This window comes from Mytilus californianus, unplaced genomic scaffold (assembly GCF_021869535.1).
Source record: "Mytilus californianus isolate M0D057914Y unplaced genomic scaffold, xbMytCali1.0.p SCAF_2, whole genome shotgun sequence".
NCBI classification, from domain to species: Eukaryota; Metazoa; Mollusca; class Bivalvia; order Mytilida; family Mytilidae; genus Mytilus; species Mytilus californianus.
The window spans coordinates 18,412,547-18,430,468 of NW_026262668.1; the positions used below are offsets into that span (position 1 = coordinate 18,412,547).

The window sequence follows — 17,922 nt, forward strand, 5'->3', positions numbered from 1 at the left end:
TAGAATTGTTACTAGATACACTAATAAACCAATAAACGATAAACATTGATAAACATTTAAAAAAAAAATCTAAGTTTTATTTTTCTTTTCTTTTCTAAAACTCTAGACTACATACCTCCCCTCAAATAAGCATAATAATTATTCAAAAATTCAGAAAGAAGAATTTCTTCTTACCTCTTTTATATATTCATTCATATATTTGGGTATTCAAAAAAAAAGGTATCCATACAAAACCATACATGTAAAATACACTGTTCATACACAATTGTTAATGCTGTTTCTGTAGTTATACATTTCACTTATGCCATTAACAATACTCATCTATATATGTCATATCCTTCACAAGAAAAAATTAAATGATGTTGTTTATGCCCCACCCAGGGGCATAATGTTTTTCGGTCTGTGCGTCCGTTCTTTCGTCCGTCCATCCGTCCGTCCGGTCAAGGTAGTTTTTGATGAAGTTGAAGTCCAATCAATTTGAAACTTAGTACACATGTTCCCTATGATATGATCTTTCTAATCTTAATGCCAAATTAGAGTTTTGGCCCAGTTTCACGGTCCACTGAACATAGAAAATTATAAAATGATAGTGCGAGTGGGGCATCCGTGTACTATGGACATATTCTTGTTCATTACTCATTTAAAAAAAAATAGGAATAATATTAGAAATTTCATTAAACATTTTCACTCTAGCGCTATTGAGTCGTGCACATATAATTACTAAATGGAATTCATCTTCCTCCACCTCTATATTACCGGTAATAAAACATAGGGATCACAATCTATTTGTAACGCTGTTTTACTATCTACCGTTAAGATTTAACGTGCTGTTACTTATTCTTATTTTGGCATAGTTTTTTTTTTCAATAATTTTTTTATCTAAATCAATAAAAGATATTTTTCAAGTTCTAACTTTACTTGAAAGTTTATATTAGTTTTTAACTTATTTCATTTAATAGAGTTCTCATCATTAAAAAACCATGTTTTTCAAAATTTATTGTAACGTTCATTTAGCATCTTTGTTGATTGATTGTTGGTTGCATAACGTTCAGTGGCAAATATTTTATGACGCACGTCTGGCGTATTGAATTTTAAGCCTAGTACCTTTTGTTAGCTATTATTCGTGTGTTTCTTTGTCCTATATGTTCTCCCATTTATTTGTATTGTGGTCCTGTCATGTGATGTTGTCGTTTTGGTGTTGTGTTTGACGTTGCTTTTAAAGCGGGAGGTTTGGCATGCTACAAAACCAGGTTCAAACCACCATTTTTTTTCTTAAAATGTCCTGTACCAAGTCAGGAAAATGGCCATTGTTATATTATAGTTCATTTCTGTATGTGTTACATTTTAATGTTGAGTTTTTGTTGTTTCGTTGTTCTCCTCTTATATTTGATGCGTTTCCCTCAGTTTTAGTTTGTAACCCGGATTTGTTTTATCTCTATCGATTTATGAGTTTCGAACAGCGGTATACTACTGTTGCCTTTATTTATGCGTGTTCAGGACGATAGATTCTTTGTTCAAGCTTACAGTAATCGTATTAAAAACACCAACCATTTATCTGACGTATGTATGTATTTGGAGTGGACATGAATTTTATGAGAGAATAAAAAAATTCGGTAGTTAAGTGAAAAGAATAGTTTGTTTCCATTGCTAATAACGGAAAAATAAATACGACAATGACTTTGAAAGATAAGCCTTGTTTCTGTATTTTGTTTTTAAAAGAATAGTTGTATTTGTATAAAGTCCGACAATGTGTTTGTTGCGAGCAAACCTCCACTTTCCACATACACAAATTTATACTTTATAGTGTTCAGTTCTTTAAAAGTCGTTTTTTTAATTTGCAGCATGGGGATCTTTGAACAAAGGTGGTGCTTGTCCAGCAGCAGACGACAGCAGTGTCGGTACTGTTCAGTGCTTTGGTGATTTCGGATGTGGTATAAGTAGCAACGATGTTTGCTGCCATAATCGTAATACGAAAAGCTCTTACTGCCACAAACCTTAAATGTAAATAAATAAAAACGTCTTTCTATTGCTCATTCTTGAAGGCCAAACAATACTAGTAATCAATAGTTTAGCGGTAGTATCCAACCAACTGCTGTAGCTACCTTAGCTAGATTACTTTAGTAGCAAATGTGGACACGGATTTTAAAATTATGTTCAAGGCATTTTGGTCATCCTGTTAGTAGTAGCACTGTGCAGGTTAAAAGACACAGATTGTACGATCTATATAGGAAAAGGGATCATAGAAAAAAGATGGTGGGCTCTAGGAGCAATCGTATTCAGCGCACGTAAACTGATTTTACCCCAGCATATTGTGTGCACGTACCCTGTCGGCTTTTCTGGATCATGTGTTGTTTTTTTGTATATCTAATAATTTGTTCGGAAGAGTTGGGTGTTGGTGGTTGATATGAGTTAGTTGTACTATTCAGTGTTTTTAATGATTCCTTTTATCCATTAATGTATTTATACTGAGATACAGATGACACTTAATAGGTGCCTTCTACGTGTTTTGGACGGACAAAAGGACAGTCTGAGCGAGTGGCTACTAAATCTGCTGTTTGTTGTTGAGAATAAAACAATTCACAAAACGAATACCATCTCTTCAGACCACACACACACACACACACACACCTACACAGACACCCACCTTTAACATGATAAATAAAACAATTATCAATATTTCAAAATCTAAATCATCTGCCATTTCATCATTGTACGGTACGAGTATATATGTTCAACTATTTATCAAGTAAATATCAATTCTAATCAGAACAAATAATCGATAATAAAGCAAACTATCAAAAAAAAATCAAAAAACAAACAAACAAACCAAAAAAAATATTAACCAGGTTGATGTAAGGACCTATAATGATGGACAAGAAATCCCACTTTAGACCAAATGAGAATACTGGGTGTTTAATCAAAAGTCTAGTTTTTACACAGTTCTGTTACAGAAAACAGGTCATTTAAAAAAAAAACGTATATGGAGTGATAGTTTCTCAGTTTCATGGTTCTATGATAAATCAAGTTCTTTTGAAGAAATAACCAGAACAAGTAAATTGAAAAAAATGAAGGATATTGATAAGATGTACACACGAAGGAACAAATGCATGCTTCTGTTGATAACAAAAACTGAAGGATATCTGCAGCGTTAATTTACATAATCAGACATTAAAGCGAGACAAGCAACAGCCGCAGCCGTCGAAATAAGCGACAGTCCTTGGTTTTCGTTCTTAATTGATGCATTTGACTATGAAGGAACATATAAAGAGTTATCGAAATTTGCATTTAAATATTCTGAAGCAAGGATTCCATTACTCGTGATTAATAAAGAAAACATGTAAACAAGTTTTTTCGGCAGTCGCTAAACCATTAAAATGAGGTTAAGAACAATGGAGTCAAATACTAAAGAAATAATCCACAATGCTCACCTCAATACAAATGGCACCGTACTCTACAGATTGATTGTTTTGGGATATAAAAAAAAACCAAGACAGAATAGATATAATGAAAATCTTAAGGATATAGAGATCATATATAGGTATTGACTTGACCGTTAGAACATTTTTGGACTAATTGATGTTCTTGCCTCTCACATGTAATGAGCAACGACGAAGAACTTGGTCATCGCCCCTCTGCATCAAGTTATAGCAAGGTTTAGGTATTATTCCAAGGGTTCCTGTCGGAGAAAGGAGATATTCGCGGTTTAGGTCGATTGGCGGTTCGCCACATTATTTCATCTGTCACAGAGTCAATTGTCACGACTCTTCCTTCAACAAAATACATTCACCCCTAGACCAAGCATCCTTGAGAGAAATTAAACAGGATTTCTATTTAATGCATGGGATGACAATTGTTATTTGTGCAGTTGATGGTACCTTGATTCCGATTATAAAGCGATGTGGAGATGAGCAAACCTTTGTATGTAATAAGAATTTCCACAGCTTAAATGTGCAAGACATTTGTGAGGCTAAAATGAAATAATGTAAGTCATGTGCATGTATCCGAGAGAACTTTTCAGTAACTCTCCCATATATAACGCCTAAAGTAAATGGAAGGAATACTGGAATGCTCGTAATTAGCGTGTATTGATCGGCTTATGTTCAAATTATTGTAAAGTTAACATGCATGTAAGACGGAAGATAATGTTCTTTTGCAACAAATATATTTTTCTCGTTTCTGGTAGACCACACTGAGCCTGCTATGTACTTATATCATGAGTTATTATGAATTAAAATAATATATAACTGGACCCAAATCATTCATTTTAAGGTAAATTATGATTAAAAACCCTAAAAGAATGAATTTTGAACCAATATATATGTTTACTGTTGGCGCGCGTTTTATCAGGACATGCATGTTTGTCCAACCACAATTTCTTCGTTTTAAATGGGATTTAGCTCATACAGTGTAAATCTTGTTTATTCTTTATTTTCTACTTACTTAATCCTATATATCTAATTAGCGTTGTTTTTTACAGCACAAGAAGTGGACTAGCAAGAAGGAATAAAAATCTTGATACGAAAATCTCACAAATGTGTCAACCTTTCAGACTTTACTGAATCTGACCCAATCTGACCTGCACAAATCTGGCAGATAAATCATCATACCGAAAAACTGAATGAAAGATCCTAAAAAAAATGCAGGTTTGTGCCAATTCAGTGTGAATTGTAATTAAGATGAAAACATGACGTATGATAAATTTCACAGCAAAAATGCATAACCTAAGACTTTTAACATGCTGGATCTTAAGAAATCACAAATAAATATAAAACCGATTTCAAAAATTCTAAGAAAATGAACTTATTTGTGTGGATCCGATAGAAGGAAATAGCAATATTCAAGGACGCATTTACAGCGTTTCAAAACTGTATGTTTGCTCATTTTGTTCAAACTGGCTATCTTTCTTCGAACACACGAATTTATTCATCACAGCTTAAAACCATTTCTTTCAACTACAAAACTTTTTTGTTAGCGTCCTTGTCAGCTGTATTTGTACGTTTGTTTGAAGTTTGTAGTGAATTGTGTTGTATATAAACTCATCATAGATACCAGGATTGAAATTTTGTACGTCAGACGCTTGATTCGTCTACAAAAGACTCATCAGTGACGCTCGAATCATAAAACAGTTAAAAAGGCCAAATTAAGTACGAGTTTGAAGAGCATTGAGGACACAAAATTCTTAACATTTTGCCACATACAGCTATGGTAATCTATTCCTGAGTGACTGTGATGTTTTGGCGGCTAAATCCCAGTTATTGTCACATTCATCTATCTCATTGAACTTGAAATACAGTTAAGTCTGCCTTATATCTTAACTTACATCTAGAAATTAACAATGAAGGTCGATTGAAAACAAAACTTTACGACAAAAGAGATAATTTCAGCTTCCAATTTGTGAACTTTCCATTTCTATGTAGCAAAATTCCAGCAACGCCTGCATACGGAGTATATAGCTCCCAGTTGATACGATATTCCAGGGCTTGTATTTCCTATCATGATGTCCTTTATAGAGGGTTGCTGCTCACAAGGAAGCTATTGAACAAAGAATTCCAAGTAGTGAAGTTGAAATCTTCCCTTAGTAAATTTTACGGACGCCATCACGTGCTTGACCGTTATGGAATGTCCGTTTTACAGATGTCAACGGATATGTTTCAATTGTCGTAACTACAATCCCATGCCCTTTTTACCGAATGTTACCTACCGAATTAGACTTATCACCGGATTTGTACCAACATGAGCCACACGACGGGTGCCACGTGTCGTGCAAGATCTGCTTACCCTTCCGGAGCACCTAAGATCACCCCCAAGTGTTTGCTTGGGTTCGTGTTGCTTAGTCTTTGGTTTTCTATGTTGTGTTGTGTTGTTTGTCTGTTGATCTTTATCTTTTTAGCTATGGCATTGTCAGTTTATTTTCGACTTGTGAGTTTGAATGTCCTTTTTTACTACATAAGAAATTGCCTGTACCAAGTCAGGAACATGCCAGTTGTTATCCATTCGTTTGATGTGTTTGAGCTTTTGATTTTGCCATTTGATTAGGGACTTTTCTTTTTGAATTTTCCTCGGAGTTCAGTATTTTTGTGATTTTACTTTTTGGTATCTCTTTTGCCTTTTATGTCTGTTTGGGTTGTTTTTTTGATGTAACGGAACTTTAAACAACTGTCTTAAAAGTGGGGGGTTTAGCTATAAAACCAGGTTTAACCTACCATTCTCTACGACAAGTGCTTGTACAAAAACAGGAATATGATAGTTGTTTTCCATCTGTTCTGCCGTTTGATAAAGTCTTTCGTTTAAATTTGTTAGTTATTATGAACTTAAAATGACCGGTGATTATTATTTATATTCTTACTTGTGGAACTTGCAAGCTGCAATATGTTGGCGAAACAGAAACTAAATTCAACATCAGACTTAATAATCACCGGTCATTTTATACCAAAGGAAGAAACTGCCGAATCAAAAGAGACACCTCTTAAGAACAGGACATACTTTTGAAATTATCACTTTGTATATTGACTATATTATATATACAGTGAAAGTAGATTAAGAATGTCTTAGACTTTTTGTTATGCTGAATAACTCGTAGCATGGGATCTAGTTAATATTCTTACATTGTATCGAAAAACCGTATATGTAATTTCGAATTGTATGCATACCAATTTTGCCAGCTTTCACTTTAAAATGTGCCAGGGAATATACAAATACACTATATGAATATAATTCTTCAAAATATGTTATGAGTGTGTTCAATATCGCAAATTAACATGTTTCGTAGAATTTTCGCTCACAGGAAATATAATTCAGTTAAAGTATATAAACAAGTCATAGCTTTCCTTTCGATAATTTTGATTTCAATTAAGAATACCCTTCCTTTTCATTTCACGATAATTAATTAAAATTAACCGAAATCTGACATCAAACATAATTTCGTTGTAGGTCATTTGAAGGCATTTGTGTTTTGATTACATGTTTTGAAATTGAAATACGCCGGAATGTTGCCAGAGATCCGTGTTAGTACGCGCATTCAGCTGTCGTACTGTGAATATCAGTAAGAATTAGATTTTGTTTTAAATAACCATAGCGTCATGTATCCTTCTGTCGTAGGCACATATTTTTTTATGTTTTCCAAACTGTTTTATTATGGTGTTACTCGAAAACGAAAACAAACAAACCATTTTCCCGATTTAGGAACACGTCAATAATCTGAAAATAATGGAATTCTTTTCTCTGCAAATCGACCGTTCGAAACGATTGACATTCACATTTGTAGGATCAAAGAGGAATAACTCTCATAAACGTTACCAGTTCGCGGAAATCGAGACATCACAAACCGTTGACGTCATAGTACTGTTGCGCTTGTATGTGCGCATAAACAATAGAGGGAATTGTCTTTAAGAATGTCACACGTATATTCCTCTTGGAAAGAAAATATTGCATAGCTTCTTCAGAACCACACGATTTGTCTATTCCGCCGATATCAAATCGAACTTTCGTCTACTTTTGCGTGTGACTCCTTCAAGTTCCAAGGATTCTGGGTTACATATTGATCTCGGGAAATGGACAGCTTAAATTGACATAGAGTGTAAATACATGTATCACGGGATTCTAAAATATATAGCAACGCCCATCATTTACTAAAAAAAGGTGGCAATTACAGGTCTTCGGCTAAGTTTGTATTTCTGAACACCCTATTTGTTTAAATTCATCTTGGAGGCCAAATTTCATTTATACAAGTTTGAGTTAACCATGGGACACAGATGATACCCCCGCTTGCATATAACGTTATAAAGGGACATAACTCAAGTTCTTTACATTCTTTACAATTCAACCAGTTAAAGTTTTCATAGTTCCATAAGTTTTACCATTAGTCTTAAATTTGTACGTGATTGCTTGTAACTAACTGGGTTTGGTAGATATTGATCAACCAGGTTTAATCTACCATTTTCTACATAAGGAAATGCCTGTACCTAGTCAGGAATATGTCTGTTGTTTTCCATTCGTTTGATTTGTTTGAGCTTTTGATTTTCCCATTTGATAAGGAACTTTCCGTTTTGAATTTTCCTGGGAGTTCGGTATATTTGTTATTTTACTCTTTACCTACATTTAATTTGAATTTCATTTCTCATGCATTAAAATATGAAGTATTCCACATCGTCGGTGCAAGAAAGTGGAAAAGATACGAGTGGCCTGAGTGCAAACCATTATTATACATAGTTCCATGGCCTTATAGGTTAGATTCTTTCAGATTATATTCCCGTTTAATGCATAAGAAAATGTCTGTATCTAGTCAGAAATATGACAGTTGTTTTCCATTCGTTTAATGTGTTTGAGCTTTTGGTTTTACCATGATAAGGGACTTTCAGTTTAGAATTTTCCTTGGAGTTCGGTATTTTGTAATTTTACTTTTTACCTTTAGTTGTCTTGTCCATTATTAAGAAATAAAGTAAAAAATATCGTTTAAGAAATAGTGTTCTATTAATGGTAAATAACAAACAGTGTCTTTTTCATATCTATTTTATTTTTATTTGAAATCTGTAAATAGATAAATTCCAAGATCACATACATCTAACACGAGGTAAGCATACCTTATTCTTGTCTTCTTGTATTATTCACTGATTTTGATTTTCTATACCGTTCGGCTATCCCTTTAGTCGAAGGAAATATTCATAAAGTAAACAAATTCTTCATCATGTTCATAGCCGGATCAATGAATATTTTCTTCAAAACTTACATGATAGTTAATATGCAAACCATGTACAATGTTGATTTATTATCAGGTGATAGATTACTTGCTTGCAATTTTCGTCTTTTTTTTACCCAAGCTGTCACTTATTATAAATACACACAAAAAACTTCGTTAAAATCATTTTTCAACTGATAAACAAGGAATAGAAATGAAATTACTGGTAGGCCTATGATGACATTTTTAATTTATTTTTTTTGTTAGAATAGTTGCAAACGATTTTATAATCCATTTTTGCATTCCTACTGCTACTACTTATACTATGATAGTTTTGATTAATCTGTCTACTGCTATTAATCATACTGTTGTTGTTTGTATTTGTCTTTCTACTGCTATTTATACAGTTATTAGTTTGTGTTGATCAGTCTACTGATATTACGTATACTGTTGTTGTTTTTTGTTTGTCTGTCTACTGCTATTACTTATACAGTTGTTTTTGTTGATTATTGTCTGACTACTGTTACTACTTAAACTGTTGTAGCTTTTGTTTATTGTCTACTGATACGTTTGTATTTTTTCATTTAAACTGGTACTATTTATACTGTGATAGTTTGTGTTTATTAGTCTACTTCTATGATTATAATGTTGTTGTTTTTGTTTTCATGTCTACTGCTTTTACTTATACTGTTATTGTTTTTGTTTGTCGGTCTACAGCTACTGAAACTGTTGTTGGTTTGTTTGTTAGCAGTCTACTGGTACTACTTATACTGTTGCTGTTTTGTTTGTTTGTCTACTGCTATTACTTCTACTGTTGTTGTTTTTGTTTGTCTGTCTACAACGCTCCTAATAATGTTATAGTCTGTGTTTATCAGTCTATTGCTAATACTTATAATGTTGTTGGTTTGTCTTCTGTTACAACGTATACTGTTACTGTTTTATTTGTTTGTCTACTGTTATTACATTTGATGATGTTTTTGTTTGTCCGTCTACTGCTTCTACGTATAGTGTTGTTGTTTTGTTCGTCTGTTTACTGTAACTACTTATTTTGATATTGTTTTACTTGTCTGTCTACTGTTATTATTTATACTGTTGTTGTTTTTATTAATCTGCCTACTGTAACTACTAATACTGTTGTTTTGTTTGTTTACTGCTGCTGATACTAATTTCGTTTTTAGTTGTCTGTCTACTTTATCTACTTATACTGTGGTTTCGTTTGTCTGTCTACTGCTACTTATACTGTTATCGTTTTGTTTGTCTGTCTACTGCTACTTATACTGTTGTCGTTTTGTTTGTCCGTCTACTGTTACTACTTATACTGCTGTTGTTTTGTTTGTCTGTCTACTGCTACTTATTCTGTTGTTGTCTTAATTTTCCGTCTACTGTTATAACGTATACTATTGTTGCTTTTGTTTATGTGTCTACTACTGATACTTATACTGTTGTTGTTTTTGTTTGTCTGTCTATTACTATTCATAATGTTGTTGTTTTGTTTGTCTGTCTACTGCTACTTGTACTGTTGTCTTTGTTGCTGTCAGTCAAATGTTATTGTTGTTGTTGTATTTTTCTGCTTCTTCTGCTTTTCATTTTATTTCTTTATATGATTATTTCTATTAATTTCTATATATAATTGTCATTTGATATTGGTTCTTGTTTTTGTCCCGTCTCACACATAGATTTTCTTTCTGGAAATTATGGTCATACAACGATAATTGTACAATAACTTGCCATTACATTTTTCCCTGCTACATTGTATATTGACATGAGCAAATTTTGCGTTTTTTTAGGAGTTTGACGCATTTAATTTATAACTTGTTGTTTTCATTTTTTACAGCACTGGGTCGATACCTCTGCTGATGGACTATCAGTCCCCAAGGATATCATCAGCTCTGAAGTCAGTACTTCGGTATTGACATGATTAATAACAAACCTTTCTAAATTTATAAATTTTGAAATTATAAAGGTATCAACTCTCTCAGACAAAGTTGGCCTTAGAAGGATTTGACTATTATTTTATGTCATTTTTGATTATATAGCTCTTCTACTGTTTCGGTTTTCTAGATCCTTGGCTTTCAAATTTTCGGCTTTGAGCGTTCCTGATGGAGGTAAATCCAGAAAAGCACTTCGGACGCATTTGATTTATAACGTGTTGTTTTCATTTTTTATGCGTTATCTTTGCTAGTGTTTTGTTTGTGTCTGCTGCTACTTCTTATACTGTTGTTGTTTTGTTTGTCTGTCTACTGCTACTTATTTTGATGTTGTTTGTCCGTCTTCTGTTAATACTTATACTGTTGTTGTTTTGTTTGTCTGTCTACTGTTACTTATACTGTTGTTTCTGTCCGTCTACTGTTCTTACTTATACTGTTGTTGTTTTGTCTGTCTGTCTACTGTTACTACTTATACTGTTGTTGTTTGTCCTTTTACTGTTATTACTTATTTTGATGTTGTTTTTCTTTGTCTGTCTACTGTTACTATTTATACTGTTGTTGTTTGCCCGTCTACTCTTACTACTTATACTGTTGTTGTTTGTCCGTCTACTGTTTCTACTTATACTGTTGTTGTTTGACCGTCTTTTGTTACTACTTATACTGTTGGTTTTGTTCGTCTACTGTTTCTACTTATACTGTTGTTGTTTGTCCGTCTACTGTTACTACTTATACTGTAGTTTTTTGTCCGTCTACTGTTATTTCTTATACTAATGTTGTGTTGTTTCTCTGTCTACTGTTACTATTTATACTGTTGTTGTTTTATTTGTCTGTAACTGTTACTACTTATATTGTTGTTGATGTATTTGTCTGTCTACTGTTACTACTTATACTATTGTTGAATAATAAAAGTAACATGTTAAACCGCTGTGAAATGTTAAACAATTTAGGAAAAACAATATCCTTGAACAAAAATATCAGCCATTTGTAATTACTTTAAACACAGGTAAATGAAAATAATTTTGTTGTTAGGTATACGTGTACAGTTCAAATAGATAAAGGAAATATTTTTACAAAATAAATAATTTTGATGTTCATAGTACGAAGAAGTGAAAATTTATAGTAATACCAAACACTTATCAAAGCTGGTATATAGACCAGATATAACCCTGAATATCATTAAATAACAAAAAAGCATTACAATTAGTATCAACAGGTCAAATAAACAAGAAAGTACGATTTGAGAGTACTCGCATACTGACAGCTAGTTAAAAGCAAAAAACAATTAATAATAAAAAATCACTACTAATGTTATTATTGTTGCTGTATTTTTCTGCTTCTCCTGTTGTTCATGTTATTTCCATATACGATGATTTTTATTAATTCATTAGTGTCTTTTGTTTTTAGTTCTTTTTCAATGTCCAGGAAATTTTGTTTCTACGATGATACTAGTACATTGTCATTATAATTTCCCACTGCTTCATTGTATTATGACAAATTCTGTGTCTTTTTGTTTCAGATTTCAGCAGTTTTGTGCGCTATCTTTGCTGGTGTAAACTGTATCAACTATAGGAATCCAGCGATCCAGCGTCTGCAACAGACCATGTGCAAGGTATATTTAGAAAATTAACCAACGTGGTCAGATCTCAAAGAACTGGTTTATAACCCCGACTCTTTTGAATGTGCCTGTCCAAAGTCTACACCGGTTATCACAATCAGAAATCCGCGGCGGGATCCGAATCCCCAATGCGTTCAAATGGAATTCATTCGACAAATCATTTAAATATAATAGGTCCACTAAATCAAAATGTGATATTTGTTACTCATACTTCAGTATCAATAACAGGTACGTACTAAATTAATAAAACGTTTTGAAAATTGTCTGATAGCAACATCATACGCTTGATGTAGATATTCATTTAACATTTATTTTGCTGAATGAAATCAAATATAATTTTAAGATCTTATGTATTTATAATTATCAATATTTATAGTATAACTAGTCGAAGAATTCAAAATATAGAAAAAATTTTTAAAGAATGACCGAACAACACATTAATTCACGATTAATTATTAGTGTTGTTCGGTTGCAACTTGAAACTTTGACAATATCAATGTACTTAAAATATGAAGAAACTTTCTTTATAACCATTTATATCATACTTTGATTATTTTTTCTTCAGGGTAAAAGCTGTCGATTTGAACAAGTATGTGAAATCAAGATAGTACAGTGTATAGTCGCACCATGTCCTCCTGTAACCTACTGTGCCCCAAGTAAGTTTTGATTATATTAAATAAATTTAGATACTTCATTTTGGGTGCTTATGAATGAGGGCAGATTTTGTTTAAATACAATCTCCCAATCGAGCACACAACTATATTGTAATTTATTCGAAAGAGGAAACCTTGCACTATAAGAATACGCCTGTCGTAAGGCCCAGCATTTGTAAACTGAGGTCAAAGGTCAATTTAACAATTTGTGAATATTTTAGGATTTTAATTTTGACATTTGTTTTCTATCGTCTAAATACAGACGATACTGTTTTGCTTAAGTAATGTTTTTTTATATACATAAACCTTGTTCATAGATATTTTTTTCTCCAAAAAAAATCATAAAAAGACGTTTAACAAAATTTCGAGACTCCAGTTTTCAACCAATAAAATGTTAATATCGACTTGACCATATTAATTATTTTAAATTTCACGTGAAAATCAAGTGTCAAAAAAGACAATGCTTCAAATTTTTTATTTTTAAACTAGCATAGTGATTGATGTATCAAGCCAGAAGCAAAACTACACTACGGTCAATTATGAACTCACATTTAATTCGCTGATACTTTTGTTTTTTAAAGACTCGTTGCTTTTATTTTTTTCATCGATTATTGATGCTTCCATAGCATCGTCTACTGTTGAGTAGTTTACTCTGGTTAATTTCTACTGCAAGATCGGTTTTACTCCTATAACCCTTTTTTCCTTGCAACCTACTACAGACTTCAAAAGGTACTTAATCTTGATCTCCAGCATCTTTATGTCCGTCAACCATCACAAGACGTGTATTGATGTTTCCACACATTTCACTTGCCGGGCATGAACACAGGTCTGTATATGAAAGGTTCTGCTCAAAGCAAACATATTCTTTTGAGCACACAGATTTTCCTTTTCAAGTACAGACAAGTTCTGGTAGGAAGTCCGAAGACATTTGACTTTCGAAAAATACCGGCTTCATACCATCCTTATCAGTTCATGCAAACTTTAATCGAGATCTAAGAGGTGGTTTAGGCAGGTGTGATGTCATTCATATACTTGACTGCAAAATCTGCTTGAAGCAAATGGTGTCTAAACGTTGGTTCACACAATGGGTAAGCTTGGTCAGAGATGTATCTTTAGTAGTTGCAAGATTCGTCAAATTACAGTTTTCCAGGCTTACTAAATCAGACACATCACTACAGGCCTGTTTCAGGACTTTGAAAACCGATTTTTTACCAATGCAAACATTGCCGATGTGGAATAACATCCTGAAATTGCATGTACGGCAGGCAAGCATTGAATGATGATGGAATTCAAAGAATTGAATAGTTCATGTATACGTATAAAATGTCTTGGATCCTTGGTGCTTGTTACAGTTCCAGTTATAAACCAAATTTTGCTGTGTTTTTTAGGGAAGAAAAATAGTGAACATAAAGAACTAAAACGTCCGTGTCAGGGGATTTCACTTCATTTACAGCCAAAACTTACAAAATGTCTATCGGTATGCATAGCGTGTAAATCATACGCATATCAGCTTTCTCATAGGTACTGTGAAGCCCAATGCAGTCAATGACAGTTTTAGCAAAAATACGTTTTACGATTTGAGGATCAGAAAAAGTTCCAGCTAAAGTTAATTCACTTTTATTTGCTAGTGCAGTAGGTTTGTTTTGGTGGTAACAAACAATGAAATTTCACGAAACTGGAGCAGTGCTTGCTTATTTTCGTTTGAAGACTTTTTTATGAAGTTTGATCTTCGGTCCTATTCGGCAGACTTGATAGAAAGTTTAACATCATATATGTCAAATACATCAACAACAGAGGTAGCCCTTGAAAAACAGCTAAGCTGAAATTGGACGAACTCTATCCCCAGGTCACCAAATGCTTTCAAATTTTTTAGCATTATACACTAGATACGAGACCATCAAAACGGTAATTTATTTATTGAACCCGGGAGAAGAGTGATTATACGATGTTTCGTTCTCAAGTTGATGACAAAGATCGGCTCTACATGATTTTTTTCAAAAATGGCTGTAGGGATCGGACCAATCGAAAATGACAAAATCTTTCAACAGTAACGTCATATAGACTAATCGCATACACCTAACACACAAAATCTGATCTAACTGGTTTTTTTTATAGATGGGACTTTAAAAAGACGTCATACATTACTTAATTAATTTCTTATAAGATATGTTCTCATTTCTATGCCATGTACTTTTCAACTGATTTTTATAGTTTGTTCTTATGTTGTACTGTCACACCACTGTCCCAGGTTAGGCGCCAGCAAACATGTATAAACCCGCCACATTTTGTATGTGATTGTCCCAAGTCAGGAGCCTGTAATTCAGTGGTTGTCATTTGTTACTGTATATCATATGTGTTTCTCATTTATTGTTTCGTACATAAATCAGGCCGTTAGTTTTCTCTTTGATTTTTTTAACATTTGTCATTTCCAGGCCTTTTACAGCTTACTGCGCTGCACGGATTCTGCTCATTCGTGAAGGCCGTACGGTGACACATAGTTCTTAACTTTTACGTCATTTAGAATCTGGTGAGAGTTGTCTCATTGGCAATCATAACACATCTTATTTTTATATACCAGGTTTCGACTAAAAACCGTACCTGACAAAGTGTCGACAATTCAATCTAGTTTATTACACCATATCAATATTATTAACCAGATCCTTCGACTGAATTAAAAATAAATTTCTTTATTAGTATCAAATCCAAACAAAAGGATTGTTACTAGATACACATGTAAGACCAATAAACGATAAAAAATACAAATAAGTAATATTGAGAAAAATTTTAAAAAAACCTTTATTTTCTTTTCTTTTCTGCAATTATAGACATCATACCTCTCCACAAATTAGCATAACAATTATTCAAAAATTTAGAAAGAAGAAATTCATCTTACCTCTATTAAATATTCATTCATAATGGTTTACTTTTACAAATTGTGACTTGAATGGAGAGTTGTCTCATTGGCACGCATACCACATCTTCTTATATCTATATATTAGGTTATTCAAAATAAATAGTATCCATATTAAACCACACATGTAAAATACACTGCTCATGCACAGCTTTTGATATTGTTTCTTTGATTTTACATTTCACTTATGCCATTAACAATAATCATCAGTATGTTATAAACTTAACAAAAAAATATAAAATCTTTTTTTTTCAGTACTCATTAAAATAAAACTCGAAACAATATTGGAAATTTCAATAAACATTTTCACTCTAGAGTTTTTCAGTTGTGCACACGTCATTACGAAATAGAATTCTTCTTCCTCCACCTCTATATTTCCGGTGATATGACATAGAGGGCACAATCTATTTTCAACGCTCTTTTACTATCTACCGCGTTAAAAGTGATGTTAATTATTCTTATTTTGGCATAGTTTTTTTCAATCAATTTTTTATCTAAATCAACAAAAGATATTTTTCAAGTTCTTACTTTACTTGAAATATTTTATCTATAAATTCTTAACTTATTTCCATTAATAGAATTCTCATCATTAAAAAGACATTTGTTCAAAATGTATTGTAATGTTCATTTAGCTTTCTTGTTGATTGATTGTTAGTTGCTTAACGTCCAGTGGCAAATATTGCATGCTTGTTTAGGACGATAGCTTCTTTTATTAAGCAAAAGTAATTGTATTAAAAGCACCAACCATTCATCTGACGTATGTGTGTATTGGGAGGGGACATGGACTTGATGATAGAAAAAAATATTTCGGTAGATAAATGAAAAGAATAGTTTGTTTCCATTGCTAATAAGGGAAAAAATAAATAAGACAATGACTTTGATAGATAAGCCTTGCTCCTGAATTTTGTTCTATAAAGAATAGTTGTATTTGTATAAAGTCCGACAATGTGTTTGTTGCGAGCAACCCTCCCCTTTCCACACACAGAAATTTATACTATAGTGTTCAGTTCTTAACAAGTCGTTTTTTTTTAATTTCCAGCATGGGGATCTTTATACAAGGGTGGTGCTTGTCCAGCAGCAGACGACAGCAGTGTCGAAACAGTTCAGTGCTTTGGAGATTTCGGATGTGGTATAAATAACAACGATGTTTGCTGCCATAATCGTAATACGAAAAGCTCTTACTGTCACAAATCTTAACTGTAAATAAATATAAACATCTTGCTATTGCTCAGTGTTGAAGGCCAAACAATAACCTATAGTTGCTAACATCTACGTCATATTGTTTCAGTTGGATAGTTGTCTCATTGAGAATAATACCACATCTCTTTGTTTTATAATCAAGTCAAATAGTTTTACTGCATTACTTCTATTTTTTCCATTTATCCACAAATATTTTGGAAATGTTATATGAATTTCACACCTTAAGAGTAAGGCTTGATCAGCTAAATAAAATGCTCATGGAACTAAACATGTAAGGAATCGTCCCTTTACTTTCTCCCATATATTATATTCAATAAATCCTACTAGTAACAAAGTTATAACTATCTTGTTCTTGACGTCCACAATAGAAAATTATCTTCAAACTGTGGACGATCACTTTGCAAAGTTCAAACAATGTAAAATAATGTTTTACTTCAGCAGCAGTATCCAACCAACTGTTCTTCAAATTATGTGCCGTTTTCAATTTTCTTATTTAAGGCAGTGGTCATCCTGTTGGTAGCATAACATGTTGAGTCATTCGAAACACAAAGTCGTTTCTACCCAATGTATAGATTAACGTATCAGTATTTGACACAAAGTATCGGAAATTTTTGCATTTCATGCTCTACAACTTCGTATTTTGTTTGTCTTACCAACTATTTAATTCGACACCTCAGATGAATATTTTGTAGACGAAATGTCGTACAAAATTATAACACATTGATAAGTTTTTACTAAGAAGTGGTCGATATAATTCGAAAGACCACCTTCGTAAGCTTGGGACGTATTTACAGGTCCTTTACACAGTAATTCCATATTTACTGAACAAAGGTTGTAAGTTGACAAGAAAAGTTTTATAAAATCTACTTCTATCATCATTTTTAGCTCACCGTCCGAAGGAACTGTGAACTTTAGCCATCACTTGGCGTCCGTCGTCGTCC

The 17,922-nt window shown here is 32.8% G+C and overlaps 1 protein-coding gene across 1 annotated transcript; it reads left to right on the forward strand.

The window, feature by feature from the left end:
* Positions 1-8,852: 8,852 nt before the first annotated feature.
* Positions 8,853-16,994, forward strand: LOC127729415 (uncharacterized). The gene is made up of 4 exons (XM_052237248.1): positions 8,853-8,900; positions 12,119-12,211; positions 12,783-12,873; positions 16,821-16,994. The coding sequence occupies exons 1-4, from the start codon at positions 8,889-8,891 to the stop codon at positions 16,976-16,978; spliced, it is 354 nt and encodes a 117-aa protein (XP_052093208.1). The 5' UTR covers positions 8,853-8,888; the 3' UTR covers positions 16,979-16,994.
* Positions 16,995-17,922: the final 928 nt, after the last annotated feature.